At 40.6% G+C, this 18349-nt stretch overlaps 2 protein-coding genes and 1 pseudogene across 2 annotated transcripts; 1 reads left to right on the top strand and 2 right to left on the bottom strand.

Moving 5' to 3' along the window:
- Positions 1 to 1113: 1113 nt before the first annotated feature.
- LOC146479785 (uncharacterized) lies at positions 1114 to 2683 on the bottom strand. Its single transcript, XM_085110649.1, has 2 exons — positions 2383 to 2683; positions 1114 to 1961 (listed from the first exon to the last, which is right to left on the bottom strand). The coding sequence occupies exons 1-2, from the start codon at positions 2492 to 2494 to the stop codon at positions 1666 to 1668; spliced, it is 408 nt and encodes a 135-aa protein (XP_084966775.1). The 5' UTR covers positions 2495 to 2683; the 3' UTR covers positions 1114 to 1665.
- Positions 2684 to 4365: 1682 nt separating this feature from the next.
- LOC146479784 (uncharacterized) lies at positions 4366 to 7549 on the top strand. The gene has a single exon (XM_085110647.1). The coding sequence runs from the start codon at positions 4442 to 4444 to the stop codon at positions 5570 to 5572; it is 1131 nt and encodes a 376-aa protein (XP_084966773.1). The 5' UTR covers positions 4366 to 4441; the 3' UTR covers positions 5573 to 7549.
- A 3433-nt stretch (positions 7550 to 10982) lies between these two features.
- Positions 10983 to 15509, bottom strand: LOC146479783 (uncharacterized; annotated as a pseudogene).
- Positions 15510 to 18349: the final 2840 nt, after the last annotated feature.

Raw genomic sequence — 18349 nt, 5'->3', positions numbered from 1 at the left:
GCGATGTCCTCGCTCGCCTCGCGACTTCGTCGCTCGTCGGTTAATCTTTCGGCGAATAGAGACCTTAAGATTCTAGTACGAGTGCAAGTACGACTACGAGTCTTCCAATAGACAAAGAGTGCGCACGCGTGAACCAGTGTCATTTTGGCGGGAAAACTGCGTCAAGTTCGTCGCTCGTAAAGAGTAAATTAAAAATGAACCTTTCCGGGATATATCTGTTCTTAGTACTTCGCTAAATCTCGTAGTCGTACTCGTCCTAGAATTCTTAGCATTTCAGTGGTACAATTTTGCACTGTCTTGATGACCCAACAAAAGCTTCATTCCCCACTCCAGCGGTCAACAGGGCAGGTAATTCATGTTAAGGTACCATATAGTCACCCACCTAACCCTAACCCTAACCCTCCATATAGTCACCCTTGCCTTACCATAAATTACACGCCGTCAACTGTGAGGGAAAAGGGTATTAGTTCCTAAAGAAACTTTGGTGCTGTGTCGTTCGGAAGTGGAAGCGAATGGTGGTAATTTGACTGCGTTAGCCCTTGCCTCTAAATTTTCGTTTTGCAATATGACTGCATCAAGAAAGGCTTGAAAGCTACTCACTGACAAGGAATAATAATTAACGTTATCTGGTAAAAAAAAGGAGGGGAGGGGGTGATTATTCAAACAAGCCCTCTGGCGAAGGACTGACGGTCGAAACGTCATCCCTCGAATCTCTGTACAGTGGCCAAATGACCTTATCAACTCTGTTGACGAAACCAAACTGAGGGGAAACATTGTCTTTATTTATGAGTTAGATGTACCGAGAACTGCGCTTCCCAGAGATAATGCTGCACAATACACTGTTCCCCAGGGCTGAGTTGCTCGAAGCATGGTTAGCGCTAACCATTGGTTAAGAGGTATTAAAACCTATAGGTTGTCATGGTATTTAACCCGGGTTAGCGCTAACCATGCTTCGAGCAACTGGGCCCCCGGTTGTTCGAAAGCCGATTAACGCTAATCTTCGATTAAAAATTAACCGAGGTTTTCATCTCGCTTATTTTAAATGTTTTCGATAGCTAATTTTAAGCTAATGGTAAAGAAAAGTCTAAGTCAAAACCAAAGGATAAAAAAATCTTTTGGAAGAATCTTTATTGATTAGTAATTAAACTTGAATCAAAGGTTATTTTTACCCAGGATTAGCTTAACCGGGCTTTGAACAACTGGGCCCTGGGCGATAAGATGGCTTGATTCCTCCCAGACGATTCCACAATCCCTTTTCTTTCCATATAGTCTCACTAGTTTCTGGAGTGGGAAATGGACGATTAATGAAAGAAATCAGACAGAAAATGAAATTTGCATGCTTCCAACTAAAAATTACTGTTCATGTAATCATACTGTAAGTGAAAATTGCAACAATGCGACGTTAAATTTGGTCGGATCGTGCGACAAGACTGGAGAAACATGCGTCAGATTTGGTAGGTATCAGTCAGGCTGCTGTCGAATTTAATGGGGGGAACTTAATTCCACCCCGTACAAATGTGATGTGTGTCGGAATAGATTTCGAATTGTTGTCAGATGAAGCGACCAGGCCAGTGGAATATTTCGCAGAAAATTCAAGTGATAGTCGATTCTGACGCGGTAAAAGGCGAGCTTTTATTCTGGTCAACAGAATCTGAAGTTTGAAACTCAAGAGTAGTACAAATACAATCTTGTCCCATTTTTGATCTTGTTTTCTTTAAGTGTGGAATTGATGAACCTGTACTCCGCTTTTGTCGCTGGATTAAACAGCATAAGAGCATTCGAGCGGCTCCTGCACGGGTAGTTTTCCTTGTGAAGGGCCATTCTCCGGGACCGGTGAAAAATGGTGCAGAGCTGGTCTACCAGGTACTTTATCGTGTCCGTATCCTCAACACCTATTGTAACGTGTTCCCTTGGTACCCAGTACTCCTTGCTTTCGGAGCTAGCGTGTACAATGATAAGTTCTGTATATTCAAATAAAAGGAAGTTATTCCGCCAAAAGTGACGTATTTTGACTGGGTATTTCTAGATAGTTACGCATTTAGGCACACACAAAAAACAAAAACAAACAATTTTAGGCTTGTAAGAGTGTTTTTACCCCGCGCGCTCCGGAAAAGTATAATGTTTCATGTGTGCACTCTTTCTCACTGCAGATTTGCGTAATAAATTTAATTGCCGGTACGTCGTAAATATGAACCGACTGCGACCATGTACGCCGGTACACCTGTACTTGAGCAATGACTTATGAAATCCCAAAGTGTGACCATTCAAATGAAGCTACTGAACAATGAAGCAGTGTATTTGTTGAGTCGTGTTAAAAATTTGTTAATCGTACTGTGGCAATATGGATTTCTTATTGTGAAACAAAATGAACTTCTCTCTTACCTGTTGCCACCGGTCGACAAGCCAGCGACACGGTAAAAACTAAAAGCAACACCGTGCTCTTGGGTAGATCTCCCCTTCTCCATAAGAACGATGTGTACTTAGCAATTGTCATTTCCGAGCCATAACTGAAAAAAATTCTACTCGATTCCTAATTTCAGTCCGCAATTTGAAGGAAATTTTAACTCGCAAAACAAAACCACCACCGTACCAAAACATCGACTTATTTGTTTGTCGTATATGCGTCATAAAGCGTGCCCAGACGGCGATTGTCGATATTGGGAAATTTTTATCAATTCGTTTGAACTTATTAACTTGTCCGTAAAAAAAGTTATTTTGAGGGAAACAAGTTTTGTTTTACCAATGTTCCGCACCAAACTCTATTTTTCATTTGAAAATATAAATTTACATTAGTCATATCGTAGTCGTTTTAATTAAGCAATATTATTATTTTTTTGTATTCCTGACCGAAACTGGTTCCATTTTTAACTTCTAAAACCATCTGCACTAGCTGAAATGTTATCTGTGAGCCTTATTATTGCTTTCAAATTGGCTTACTTTTAAACTTCTATGTTTAAAAAGAATTTTTAAGTTAAAGTGTAACATACAATTATCTTTCGAAAACATGTCTTTAATCTTTCTGATAAGACCTACGCCGAGGCAAAATTGTTAAACAAAAAAAATATACAAGCTGTTTTAAAGGTAGACAATTTTAGACAGAGACGTTTTTATTTTATTTGTCATCATTTTTTTTTTTCTTTTTCATCTCCCCAATTACAGTGCTTAATTTGAAACTGAAAAAGGATCGTTTTCTTACCAAAATAGGATGTATGGGCTTTTAATAGACAACAGGAAATAAAACCTATCAAAATAACCCATGGAAAAGCAAGTTCACCTTTGGAACTATTAAAACAAGGAAGTAATGACGTCATGGCTCTCCTAATCGGTTTCGCAAATGAAAGGAAACACGCTTTTGGAACACAATCGGGCTAAAAATAATTTTTCTTACGTCACGGAAGACGTGCGGCTCCAAACAAAACGAATAAAACTTAAGCGCTCTAATACATTAGAAGATTAACCTTTTAAAAAAGGGTAAAGGTTGATTGGGCTGCCTTCCCTCCTTAAAACAACTCGAACCTTTTCGGACAGTCTCTGTTAGAACTAAAGGTTTTAAAATGTGTTGAATCACCAGTCGTAAGCTGAACTTTGTGTCGATGTCGTCGGCGGTTGTAATTTTGTGCATACATTACGCTTGACACAATCAATGTGTTTAAATGAACTTGCGCTTTGACACGAGCTTGTAATAATTTCGATATATTGCGCAATTAATCATCAGTTCAAAATAGCAACGTGGAAATGCTAGAAAATGCAAGAAATTCGACAAAGCAGAAGTTCCTTCGTTAGAACTTGCTTGTTTGTTTGTTTTTAGTTAAATATTTAGAAACCAGGATTGAATATTAGATAGTTGCAAATATAATTACTGATCAAATGCTTACGTTCAGGTTTCTCAACGCGATCAATATATATATATATTTTTTTCGCCATTTACAAGGAAGTCATTTAACACAGCACCGTCGAATTAAAATTCTCTTGCAGAGGAAGAACAAGTTTTCCGCCTACGTCAAAAATTACCCACAAAAGCAGGGAAAAAATACAATAAATAAAAGACTGTTGTTATTGTGCGATTGAGTAAAATTACCCTATAGCTATTTTATAGTTTGGACAAGTCGCAACTGGCCGGACAGCTTATATAGATCTGTCTCGCGTCGACGTGTTTTTGTTACTCGTTTTAAGATCTCTTAAAAAAGGAGATTTTCCCATTGGTTTTTACACCAAAATATCTGAGCGGTTAATTGTTTTCTGCGGCCGAAGGAAAAATTGACTGGCAACCAAGTCGGTGTATTGTGTTTGTGTGACGATATACACCTGTCTCGTACGGGCGCGCGTGATTGGTTGTTGGCGACAATATGCAATAATCGCATGCAAACTTTTCATTTTGAATTCAAGCAAGATGGCGGCTCGATGGACGCGTAGAAACACAGCGTAAAAAAAATAACACAATATGGCTGTACGACAAGAAGACGCGAGGAAGAAATCACCGTCGGCCAACGGCAAAGCTGTTTCTTCGGCGGCCAGGGCGGTCGATGACGACATCGTTCAGCAGATTCGGCGGATCAGCAGCGTGTCTCAGGAAGATTTTGAGAAAATGAGACTAGCTGAGAAGGAAGATGAATTTTTTGCGATCAGAAAAGCAACTGATATTACGGAGCCAGACACTCAGGGAGACCCCTGTCCGCCGCTTCCTATAAAAATTATTCAGGGTTCATTCAGACATGTGCTGGGCGTCCGCGAGGCGTGCTCAAAGAACGGCACTTTTTTGCAGCGCACGATCGAGCTACGACGAAAGCCCGGAGAGACGCTAGGATTTTATATTCGCCAAGGCGATGGCTGGGAGCGAGAGCAAGGGATTTTTGTGTCTCGTGTCGTGTTAGGCACGGATGTAGACGTTTTTGAGCTGTTGCGAGTCGGCGATGAGATTGTTAAAGTGAATAAAGTTGACGTACGGACAATGAGCATACAAGATGTGAGCGCACTTATGCAGATGACAAGGCGACTTATTCTCACGGTCAAAGTACTAACGCCGGTGACAGCGATGGCAAATAAGCGACTAGCAATGAATAAAGACAATAATATCCAAGGATTGAAATCCTTGAGTCCCAGAACTTCCAGGCCTTCAAGGCCCGAGGCTGGTGCTGCGGAATCGGCTTCCAATTCAGGCAGACAACCTCCTGATCGCCGAATGAGTGGCGATAGACGCTTGAGTAACACAGCCAGTCTGAGCCATCAGGCAAACTACAAGGTAGCAAATCTAGTCATAGGCAAAAATAAGGATGCCGTGAGCTCGGGAAATCCTCAGTCTTTGACGCCTAACTATCGTGGGTCGCGTCGTAGCTCCAAGTCGCCCGTAGCTGGACGAAGAGCGCTCTCGCCGATACGGGAAACTTCTGCAGATATCTTTAATTCCGACCACGACGATCGGATGTCGGCTCATGAACGAGGACAAAATAGCAGAGCTGCTAGCGTCGTGAGCTGGTCGGACCAGTATTGTAGCGCCTCTGGAGCGAGCAGTCCGGTGAAACACAAGCCGAGCGACAGAAGAAGGTCCGAAGCACAGAGCTCCAGGCCGAAGTGATTTAGAAAACGTGATTTGGAAGCGTATCATATTGTCTTCAATGCTTGTCGTGGAAATTGTGGGTCAAACTCGGAATTAAAGATCAAGATGGTGGAATTGAAATGGCAGGAGCTAGGCTTATTAAAAAATCATGGCAACGAACTTGCGAGTGATTATTTTTTTTTTCTGCTCGCTTGCTGAGCCAACACTTGCAAGCTGGAAAATCAGGGGACAGACCGGATTTGACAGCGAATTTGTCGGAATGCAATATGAATGGAAACAAAGATTGTTATTAAAGGAAGGAGTTGCGCGTTATACAATTCAGTTCAGCCAGATTTAATATTGGAAATTCCTCGTCCGTAGTTTTACCTCCAGAAACAAACAGTGCAGGGATAGAAGTTCTAGCTAAAAACAGAAATACACTTTGTAGGACTCTTTAATGTACTTTAGCTGTAGCTAGCAGCTAAACGTTTATTCCATTGAAGCGAAAAACGATTTCCTTAAATACAATTTTGAGCAAAGTAAAAAAAAATTGTAGGCTTGCGAAAGCACTGCGCAAAGATGATGAACGTGCAATTTTGGCAGTTTTCAGTGTTGAAATAATTCCATATTTCTGTGAACATTTCCTATGACAAACTTTGAAGTGAATTTCATGGACATCATACGATGGAAAATACACTGTAGAAGACAATCAGCGTCATTTCTAGGTTTAGTACAATTTTTGGTATAAAACAAAAAACAAAAATACTATCGTGAAAAATTGCAGAAAATCTGCTCTTGATGCAAAACGACAAATGCTTATAAGGACACGCGACATGCGTTTCATTTGCTCTTCGATACGATGTAATTCTGCGATTACCGTGCAGCGAGATTTATTCAGTACAAACACCGGAGCTCTCCAAACATAAGAAATATTAGGCCAAATGTTTACTTTGGAGCGATTAGTTTCGTAGTCTTGATATTATAATTTGTCGCGTAGCGCACTTAAGCGGGTGCTGTTTTTAGTTGCTCAAGAGATGGCAGAGAATAGAACCAAATCGTGACGGAAAAGCCAACGATCTCACGGCTATTTTGGGCGACCGCTTAATGATTTTGGGGGATGGCATCGGTAACGAAGCGACAGCTTTATTCAAGATGCTAAACAAAGCATTGTTTGAAAGGAAGTTATTCAGGCACTAAACATAGCTAAACTACATACAGATTAAACAAAACAGCCCGCTCGAGTATCACCGCTTTATCGTCGCAAAAAGCCATCATTTACTTTGCGGAAGAAGAGAAAACATTTTACAATATTTTTTTGTTTTTCCAGTAATCGACTTTCAGAAATGTCGAGGTGTAGATCCGAGAAGATTCGAAAAATAAATTATAAATAATTAAAAACTACGAGAGCTTGTTTCCAAGTTCCTCTGGCCCTTGTGTTTTGTGTGGTTTGCTCGCTGCCGGCTTCAAACGAAGGCTCGAATCGGCTATCTAGCGATTAAGCGGTAATTTGAGAAAAAGTAGGCGATAAAAAAACGTATCTACCAGACACTAAAGGATAAAAAATATTGCCTAAACTTTACCACTGTTTTATTAGCCAGCCTTGTTAGCACCTGCTGTCCTGATACCGCAGAATATTTACCTCCTAGCCAATAACACTCGAAAATACGACGCAGTCCGTTCTATTGACTAAAAATACTTGACGGAAGATTGGACTACGGTTGCTTTTAAAAACGATCCTGGGATTTACCGCGGTATTTTCAATAGGGATGCTAACCTATTCTGTAACAAAAAAAATGATATTCGAACGAATTTTAGGTTTCAGCGTTATCGCGGATTGATATCTTTACGCGCTAATTTGCTTTCAGACAAAAAAATCTTTTTCTAGAAGCGTGGATGGGAAATAATTATTTATCTCATTCGCCGGGAGGTGTTCGCTCGCAATCGGCTCGAAACTTTAATGACTCTCGATAAACGCCTTCGATCGAACGATTGAAAGATTGAAGGCAAAGGCTCAGAGCTTAGTTTTGTCTCAAACGCTGCCTTGCTGCGTTGTGTTTACGTCTCCCTTTGATCATTTCTCGTGCTTTTTGTAAACACGTGCACAATTGCGCTACACTTCACTGGCTACTGAGCTGAAAGAAACGGTAATTATAATTCGCACGAGACACGCGTGACACGTGCGCTTTTGTTTCTTAAGTGTTCGACAACGCTATATGTTTTTAAGTCGTTTATCCTTTTATTTTTCCCTGAAGTTTTTGTAAAGCGTAAAACTTTGTTGTTTTATTTTCGCTAAACTTTTTCCCGTGATTAAATCAAGCGCAATCAATTACAAAGTTTTACAGAATCCACAACCCTCTTTGCCTTATTTTGCTTTATTCATTTAGTCAATGATTGAATTTTCCAGCTTTATCTTTCCTATCTAATGACTGCCTCACCTTTTTAAAGTTCAAATTTAATTGTTCAATTTATCGTTAATGTTCATCCCTACCCCCCTTTTACCTCCCTTTAATGTGTTTAGGCGTTGAGTGTATTTACGACCGCTAACCTTCAAAATAGGTTCCAATAACTTAGGTTGCGTTCGATTAACTGTATTCCGGAATAAGAATAAGCGAAATAGCTGTTAGATTTCTGGGAAGACATTTGTACAAACTTCCGCTGACACATGATAATTTAAGAGCCATTTTGTATTCCAATAACTACAAAGCCTCTTATGAGGGATTTCTTGTCATCATTGTTTGTATTCCTATTCCAGAATAGGGTCAATCGAACGCACTCTTAGTTTCAGCGCTCTGAGACTTTTCCTGCAGTTAAGCCGCTTCTAACCTAATCCGCAAGAATCTTTTCTTATTTTTCTATTTTCCTTTTTTTTTTTTCCACTCTATTATTTTTATTTTCTTTCTTTTCTTTTTTTGTAAGTAAAGGTTTAGTTATACATAGACAAGTGAAAAGAAACGATAAAACTGAACAACGTTTCGGAGTCGTCATGACGCTATTATCAAGTTCGAAGTGATAGAAATAAATAAAGGCAATGTCAGAAATAGTTGCTTTTTTTTCTCTCATCAACTAGATCCAACCAATTCGGAATGGCACTTTGTTCGGAGTCAAGAATATCTTGACGAGTCTAAATCTGACTACGTAGCCGTATAAACTGATTTAATTAAGAGGCTTGGCTTGATTCCAAGATTAATTATGTACGAGTTCAATTTCCAATTTCTTATGATTACTGTTGTTAACGTTCCAAATCTGATTTCCTCGGCCCATTTCGGCCAGTAATTTGCTGTTCTTTGTCACTTTGCGGGTGGCAAACGGGTAACATTTTACTGAATGACAATGGAGAAATGGTGCCTTCAAAAGCTGATGAAAGACCGGGCTAGTTCACTGTCTACCAAGGAGATCCCGTTATTGTTGAGGGTCCGACAATGTTATGGCGGGATCGGGTAAAAAAACGAGACGGGATATCCGCGGGAAACGGGATATAATAGTAACTTTATTTACAGGGGGTGGAAAACATTACCGATTGCCAGGTAGTTTGCACAATGGCCCTCTTCTAACAGACAAAAACGATAAAACTAAAAGTAATAAGAATTTCAGTTTGGTTCCACCAACAGAGTTTACGTTGACAGAGTAATTTGGCCATCGTCAAGAGATTTGAGCCCTCAAATTACTTTACGGTGGCCAAATTACTCATTCATCAACACTGTTGATAAACCAAACATTCGCTTCTACTCCCCACCGACGCAGCCTCGCGCTTTCTTTAGAAACTAACCCCCTTAAACGTAACAAGTCCTAAGCCCTACTTGTGCTAAAGTGGCGAGAAAAAGCATGTGCTCTGTTTATATCTTAGAAGGATGCTGGATTGCATTAACTTTGAAGGCTTGAAGGCATGGTTGAAAGCGAGAAGTTTTCTTTCTTGTAGGCGGCATGTGGGTTTCTATGAAACGTTAAATGGTCGTAAAGCTGGATATGTGCTCTCTCATGCGTGAGTGGATAGGGGGTAAAATAACCATCATGCATAGAGGCGGCAACCTGCTGTACACTAATGGGCCTTTTGTACTAACTGGTCACATGGTAAAACATCCGCCATACTGGATGGCAAAAAAGCGTGGCATCCTCCTCTGGGACATCCAGAACAAAGGAAAGTCAAGCTTGACAGGTTGGAATTCCTTTGTGTTTGAATCTGCCACATTCCTTTGTCATCCAGTATGGTGAATTTTGTACCATGTGACCAGTTAGTGCAAAAGGCCCATTTACTACTGATTCGCTCGCGCTCCTATGTTTTTTTTTTTTTTTTTCAATTTCTTTTCCCTTGGGTGTTTGAGATGTAACTGACTCCTTCCTTGTTGAAGGAGTTAATAGCAGCGTCGTAAAAGTAAAAAACAACAAAGCAACGAAAGTCGAAGTCATTGCCATTGCACTGTAAATCCAATATCTGTTTTGGCCCCAATTTTGGGCCCCTCACGGTGAGTAAAATACAGCACTTTTTGGAGGGCTTGTTCCTTTCTCCTAAATTAGGCCCAAAATAGAACTTTCTTATTGTAAGAGCCGAAATGTGTCCAAGAGAGGACTGAACTGATATGGTATTTGATACGGCTGTTCGCCCAAAATTGGTATCAAAATAGCTCCACAAGGGGTTGAACCAGCCCTCGGGTCACCTGAAACGGATCTTCAGAAATTACAGTGCCTTTCGCTAAAATCGACTTATAGTGTGTGCACTTCGAAGAGTGTAGTGAAATGTATTTTCCTGACTCGTGACTGGTCTAATTATTTTTTCCCGAAGATGTCAATTGGCTTTTTTGTTTGTTTGTTTGTTTGCTCGTTTGTTTGTTTGTCTAGTGAACCGTGATTTGGTCCGTTCGCGGAGAGCCATGGTTTCTAACCGTGAAATACGAGTTAGCTGTTCGACTCACCATCAACCGTGATTTCGTTCCGTGCTTTGTTATCTCACAAGATAACGCACTAAGACGATGGCCAAGAAAGTCGTGACACATTGTGGCACTGCTAGCTTAAACTGAATGCGAATTGTTTCCAACCTTTGAAAAAGACAGGCAAATCTGGGTACACAGAGCAAATTCGATCTGGTGATGAATCAAGTAAGATTTTCCTTGTATAAGAAATCAATAATAGAGGCATCCAGTACCAGGCTGTTCAGTGAAAGCTTTAAACGGCGAGCAGGAGTTGTTGGTGGGGGGCAAATATGAAGAAAAGGCGTAGGAAGTCATTTTTCTACAGATTAAGGTATAATTTTAAACGAAAGGGCTTATAGAGAGCTTCCGTGTTCCACTGCGTATGTGTCAGGTAAATTCAATATAGCGGTCGCTGTTACCCCTACTAAAGGGCAAGTAAGTTCACACCTCGCACGGAAAACGCCAAACGTAAAACGGCCATTTTTCGTTAGCGGTAAAAGCGAAAAATGGGGGACTAAATGCCTTTAATCGCTTGAATTGTTGTGACATTTTACACTGTCCAAAACATCGCTCACATTTATATATCCAAAAACGTTCACTTCAAAATTTCTCGCAATAGCCCTGTACTAATGATAACTAGGACATGCACGTGTTCACTGTTATTTGCACAGACAGTAGGGTTGCATATCTGGTAAATCCTCAGCAATGCAATTTGGCTGATCTCCGTACATGTTAACGCGATCAATGTCACCAAAAATCGCGAAGTACCCGGATGTGTTCACCCTAACAAATGCTTCAAATAAACCTTCCTCGGGTGTCGTCTGGAACTTGATTTGATGAATACATCTCACATCCTGTCCTTCTTTTTCCAAAACCGTAGTCGGGTATGTTTCATGATCCGGTACTTTTTGATAAGCTTCGAGGATCGTTTTTAGTTTAATTTTACAGCATGGTGGGCATGTATCTGTCCTGTGATCAGACATTAAGAGTTCGTTTATGTAACGCAAAGAAACATTGGCAGCTTCGGACACATGTGGATAAGAGATGTCAATGGACTGCCAGTTCAGACATAAGCAGTATTGCTTTGGAATTCCTGCATCTTGGCAGGTCCTATTAACTGGAAGAGGCTCGAAAAGGCTTTCACCAACCCCATCTTCATTTAACAATTTGTCTGGAAGCGTCAACAAATGTTTGAATGTTGCGTGAAGATCAAACGGTGACGTAATAATTCGGGTATTATTGACAAACCTGGCCATGTGTCCCGGATATTTGGTTTTGAACCATGACGGGAACGTGACGGACAGAAACGGAAGTCGGTGCTCTAATTGTCCCTGAGGGCTTTGACGAAAGGCGAAAAATCTTTCCCCATGATCGGCCATCGTGAGGAACATCGTATCATTCTAAAGGTCGTCATTCTCAAGTGACTCTAAAAAGGTCAGCAATCCGTCATCCGCTGCGCTGATGAGATTTGGGTCCTGGTGACACAGGTCAGAGAAAAATGTCAAACCAAACTTTCGCTTTCCCGGATAGGAATTCATGAAGCTTTTCGTATATTTCAGCTGCACCTGATATTGTGGCTGGGATCTCATACAAATCCCTTCGTTCCGTAGCCAAAGTGTTCTTCCGTAGTGGTCCACGGGTGGATCTTTAAATCCCAGCATCCGGTAATGAAATGTCCCTTAAAAATTAAATAGCGCAAGTATTTTATTCGTTATGAGCAAAACAACTGAGCAAACCAGAAACAATTATCACCACTCCTGGCATATAAACGCGGGGTGTCGGATATATACCCATGCTTGGTTTTATCAACAGAGTAGATGAGGTAATTTGGCCACCTTGAAAAGATTCGAGTGCCCATTGGATTCACTCTGACGAAAGGCTAATGCTTCAAACGTCAGCATTCGAATCTCTTTACGGTGGACAAATTACCTTTGTATCAATTCCATTGATAAAACCAATCATTCGTTTCCACTTACCACCGACTCAGCACTGATAACAGTTTCTTTATTAACTAAACCTCTTATCTATTTGTCAGGTAGTGTGGCGCTTGTTATTTCCTTAGTCATGTGTTTGAGTTAAGGTTAACTCCTTGAAGATAATATACGATTCTTTTGTAGACTGCAAGTACTATTCATGGGTGTTTAAAACGATGGCTGGAGGAGGGAAGCAAAGAAGGGATGGAAGGAGGGAGGGAGGGAGGAAGGAAAGAAGGAAGAGAGGAAGGAAGAAATGGAAGGAGGGGGGAGGGATTGAGGAAGAACGGAAGGGGACAAGAGAGGGAGGGAGGGTCCACGGCTAGAAGGAGAAGGGGACGGAAAGGTAAGATGAATAAATTGATGGATTAAGGAATCGATCGACCGACGAAAGGACAGACGGACGGATGGATGACGTTTCTAACGTAAGACGCATGCGCATACGCCACATGACGCTTTAGAAATGATTATAAGAAAGGGATTGGATCGGAGTCAGCCTTTGAAATCACATGTGGTGGCCTTGATTGGTCCGCCCAACCCATGGTTACAGCCACGATTGCCATGGTCCCGGTCATGCTTTTACCTCGCCATTTATGGAGGAACCACCTTTTCCATCTGGTATTTTTACAACGGTCATGACCTAAAAAGGTTGGCATTATGTTAAACTGTTCTACCACACTGAATTTAAAACTTAAACTTAAACTTAAACATTGTAGCAAATCCAAGCTGTTTTAGCTCCTTAAAAATGAATGGCCACCCATCTAAATGTCTTGCATTTTGTCTACCTCTTCTCCCTTCGTAAAATTTTTGGCAATTAACATCAATGGAATTACCCGTCAATAGGGCTGACATCGCTGGAGTTGTTGCTTCTCCAACAATGGAGTAACCTTGGAAGATGTTAGACTCCATTTCGTCCTTCAGGAAAGCATACGTTTTAGGTAACATCCTTTGAAAATGAGCAGCAGATGTTCCGTCGAAAACCAGAATCATGATATTTAAGGGGGAATTGTGTATCTCTTTTCGCTGTTTAACTTCGGTAATCTCAGAAATGGTGGCATGAAAATTCTCTCGCTTTGATCCGTTTTTATAACGAACAGTGACTTTTATGAAGTCACCTTCTAGGTTTGCCTGTCTTTTCGTCATATTTAGCAATGTCTTTTCTCCGAGCATCTTCTTTCTATCTCCAATACGGAGAATGGGCTTCGCAAAGACGTCAGCAATCTGATGATCTGTCAAGACATACCGCAGTTAGGTTCCACATTGGGGTAACTTAGTCGTTAATTATTTGATGTAACAATCAGTCAACGAATATATATTCGATCACTCAATCAATCAACAGAAACAGCAGTAGAACGAAATGCTTTACAATAGAGAAGATTCCCAGTAAATCATGGCCACCTTAGAAGCCTTTGCTTTACAGCGCCTGAACGTTCAGGTCAAAAAGGAGCCAGGACACTAACGTAAATCTCCGATACTGGCATGACGTTTGAAAAGAAAAACGACCTGATAAAACAACTACTTGTAAGGGAATCTTACCTACAAATAAAGCACGAAATTTTTAATGAGTATCCGAAGGTGATGACCACCAAAAAACGGCTTACCACGGCTGGTTTACTAACTTGGACACCATCGTGTAAATGTCTACAATTCATAATACCTGCAAACGAGTTTCAACGACATCAACGGAAAGCACATACCCGACGTCGATTTTAACATCACAGCAAACTAGCCAGGAAAACTTTTTCATATATTCTATAAACTAAGAACGAATAAAAGCAGGCTCATAACTATTCTCCGCAGCCACGAGATCATGGCTTGGCCAGTCAGTTCAAACATCGAATATATAACTCCCATCTACTGACGATCACGATTCACGTGCAAGTTGCGCGGAGTATGAGGACAATTTTCACTTAGGGCGTCATACCGTCCGTCATTTTCGCCAGCAACATTTCTTGTCCAGACTTCTTCCACACGACTACAGAGCCTAAGGGCGCGTTTTTTTATTCACAATTCTGGAATGAGAATGGCCAGAATGTAAAATGCGCGCGTTTTTCTATTCCGCATTCCTATTCTGGAATGAACAGGATGCCATTTCATCCATTCTGCTCTCAGGGGCAGAATGAACAGAATGTTGCAAATGAAAATCCAAGATGGCGGACGGCGCTGCGGATTCAAATGCATCTCTACCGGAGAAAAAATCAGGTTACACTTTTAGACACAACGAAACATTGCTTCTAATTTCATTGTACCAAAAGTACGAGGTTTTTTTCAGTGATGTTTCGTACAAGAAAAGGGCAATTTGTTAAATGATTGCCGACGACATGAAGAAAAATGGCTTATTTCCGTCGGCAATAAACTGCGAGAACAGGTGGAAATGCCTTACTTCTTCGTTCCGGACGTTTTTTTATGCAGACAATTCGAATTATTCCTAGCATTCCGTACCAACCATTCTTATTCCAAAATTGTGCATAAAAAAACGCGCCCTAAGTAACTAATTGCCGAGAAGCTAGACTAGTTATACTACCGGTAATTCAGTTATTGAACTATCAAATTATTGACCATTAAAAATGGCCATTTTGCAATCGCCTCTCCAACAACCGATCCGGCATCATGTACGAGTACAGGTTACTTGTGCTTTGTGTAGTCCCTTACATTCAAAACGTTTTCTTTTGTTTTACTCTACAAACCTTCATTGACGTCATCAAGTATTCTCAGCACGTTGTTTTGATATTCAGTAAATAGTCTTCCAGGGCAGTTAATGATCACGGGTTGTACAATTCTCATCATATCGGGATGGAAGGGATCCACTCTTGGTATCTTACACCCTTCACTGTCAGCCATATGGGACTCTTTCATCAGATCAACTGGTATTGCGCATGCTCCACCAGGAACAAACATTCTACTCTCATTCGTAGTGTTGCTCTTTTCTGAAAATAAGGCAGCATTTAGCGCAACCAATCTCGAAGTCAGGTTTGGATTTTCTTCAGGAGATGTCGTGGTGCGCTGCTTGTTGTATTGCAAAAACGTGATGACATATATCCCGGTGCACACAGAAAAAAGTGCGATGAAATGTTTCAGTGTCTTAAGGCTGACTCTCATCCTAAAAAAAATTAAAACATCCCGTTTCAGAGATATTTCATCCGAACGATATTTTATTCCAACGTGTCTTCCATTGAGATGGAAGATCGTGGAATATACAAATGTTTATCCAATGCTCGTTCCAAAAATGACGAAGTGCGTAAGAACGATAACAGAAAAATACGTCTGTATTTCTTGTTCTTAAAGCACGTTGCACAAGCGTTTGTACGAATATAGGTGCATCGCTGGTTTATAATGATGATGGCGGTGGTGCTGATGTTGATGGTGACGATGTTGGTGATGGTGATGATGATGATGATGATGATGTTGATGATGATGATGATGATGATGATGATGATGATGATGATGTATTACCTCTAGAGCGCTATTTACAAAGACAGATCAATAGTGCTTTACAATCAATGTCTCTAGGATTTGTGAAAGTACTAAAATAGAAAATGGTAATATGCATATACCGTGCGAGGTTGTCCTAACGTTCCAGAAAAATAGGAACAACCCGAAAAATACCGTTCCATTCGGCCATTCTTACTCGGTCTCAGTTTTTTCGACTTTTATGACCATATTTGGAAAAAGGGGTTTTTCAGCTGCTCGGTCGAAAGCACTTGGTATTGGATTTCGCGCTGTAACACTGCGTTTTTCTTGCATTGGTTGGTTGGCATGAAGACGGAATAAACAAGCTAAGCAGTAAACTGGAAAACGATGAATTTCTTTAGTGTGTCTGCCTTATTTTAACACATTCCCCACACAACTGGCAGAATGAAAAACGCGCAAAAGTAGCATGGATTGCCCAGTCACTCACTCAAAATTAGGCGAACCCTTGATTCGCGTATTATTAAACGAGAAGTTCCGCTGCAAACGGACAAGTCCCTCCTTACTTTCACACCTTTGTGGGTGTGAAATGCAAATTTAGACGCCGTTTAGTTGAAGCAAGTTGATAACTGAAGTGCCCTCTGAAAAAATATGCCTCAGATTTCATAAAACACCACAGTAATATAAGACCTCGGTTTCTAACTTGGTTAACAGGGTTTATTCTGAAAACTAAGCCAATTTTATCAGTAAGGGTCGTAGAAAAAGACGCATGTTCTTTGTCAGTTGTTTATGTTCTGATGGTTGATTGACAATTGAATGTGAGAGAGGCCAGGCCCGTTTTATACCGGAATTTCCAGTTTAAAGTCGACAGCTTGCAAGGATTCAAGTTACTTCGGTTTGGTCTTAGCTTTGTCCAACCCCCACCCCCACCCCCTGCCATGTTAAGCAAGCAATGAATTACACGCCTAGCTTACAGGTATTCGTGTAAAAAATTTGCAAACGGAGACCACCAAGAAAGAGACAAGCATGATAGGAAACTGAATTATTTTGTAACGTCATGAATTGCAGATTTCGGGTGAAAAATTTCAGATTGACGTAGCAAGGAACAACTTGTTTTTCCTTTGACTCTTTCAACAGACAAAACTTTGACTTTTAATAAGTGTTCGTGCGGGCAGTCTTACAATATAAAAGGATTGTCAGAAATGCTTTAAACACCGTAGTTACCCATTCTCTTTGTGTAGTACATCAGTGGCAGAAACACATCTTGAGTCGAAATTTGGCGATTGTAAATTTAAATTCGTTTTACCTCAGTGGCAGACTATTTGCCTATTTGAGTGGTTTCCTTTTACAAAGTCGCCGTTTAAAATAGGTCGAGACAATAGAAACAGCTCGCTGGGTAAAGGGTGACCGCTTGATAAAGGTCAACATTACAGTAAGGGTAGTAGATCTTTGGGACTTGACAACCAACCGTTTAATAGAGGGGGACCACTTGAAACCGTGCCGCTTAATACAGGTTTAACAGTATTCATGTTGTGCCATCGCAAACACAAGGGATTGCTTTCACTTCGACGTGTTGCACGATCTTTCGCAATTCGAAGAACGCTTAAACAATAAAAAGAATGTGTTCCTTGCCCACTTTAATGATATTTTAACCGAGTATGGGCAGAATAAACTTCCCTCCGCCTTCTTCTTTGGTTAGCCCCATAGGATACTTAGATGTCTGCGTAGTATAAACTCGCCCAATTGTCTATATTCAACGACAGTTTCTTTAGTGGGATCATGATGGGTTTGAGCTTTTAAGAATCCCTTGTTGCGTAAGTAACCCTCTTGACAGTTTAAAATTTATTCCACTAAGCTAAATTTGATTGAATTGAACAAAATTTCCCATTTTTTTTTTCACCCAGACGCATAACCAGACACATTACACTGAGATGTTTGCTCAGGTTCGTCTAGGCGGATTATGCATCTCTAGTATAAAAACGACCATTACATTTTGTAAAGATTCAGATTTAAGGAAAAAATCGATCAAAACGAAAATTCAAATTTTACCTCATGAATGCCTTGACTTGGCGAAGAAGAAAAAGGAAGAAGAACAGAAAATTTCACAGTAAATTTTCTGCAGATCCTCAACTGCTGTAAAAATGATTCGTCGTTGCCGGCGCTGTTGGAGAGTAACAGTGCCTAGAACTTTTGTACTGTACGTTGTTTTGTCGTAAGACAATGTAAGTGGTGAATTTGACTGCTAATTGTCTTTCTGGAGTGCAACGTATCCTATAGATACGTATAGTTTTACTTGGGATGTTAGTTAAAAAATATCGAACGCTGGCTGATAAGATCCCGGCCGAAATTAAATAAATTCGGCCGCCCCCTGAGGGGCCTTAAGAGGGAATGTCTACTAAGACCGAGCGAAATCATAAAAAAGTGGCACATGATGAAAAAATCAAAACTCTGCATATTCCGTCCAGAGATACTCCATACTAGTTTAAAAAACGTGGTGGGATTTTTTTTCTGAAATATATTTTTTAAACCGG

Source organism: Pavona decussata, unplaced genomic scaffold (assembly GCF_977016875.1).
Source record: "Pavona decussata unplaced genomic scaffold, jaPavDecu1.1 SCAFFOLD_58, whole genome shotgun sequence".
Taxonomy (NCBI): Eukaryota; Metazoa; Cnidaria; class Anthozoa; order Scleractinia; family Agariciidae; genus Pavona; species Pavona decussata.
This window is presented reverse-complemented; position numbering and strand designations above follow the sequence as displayed.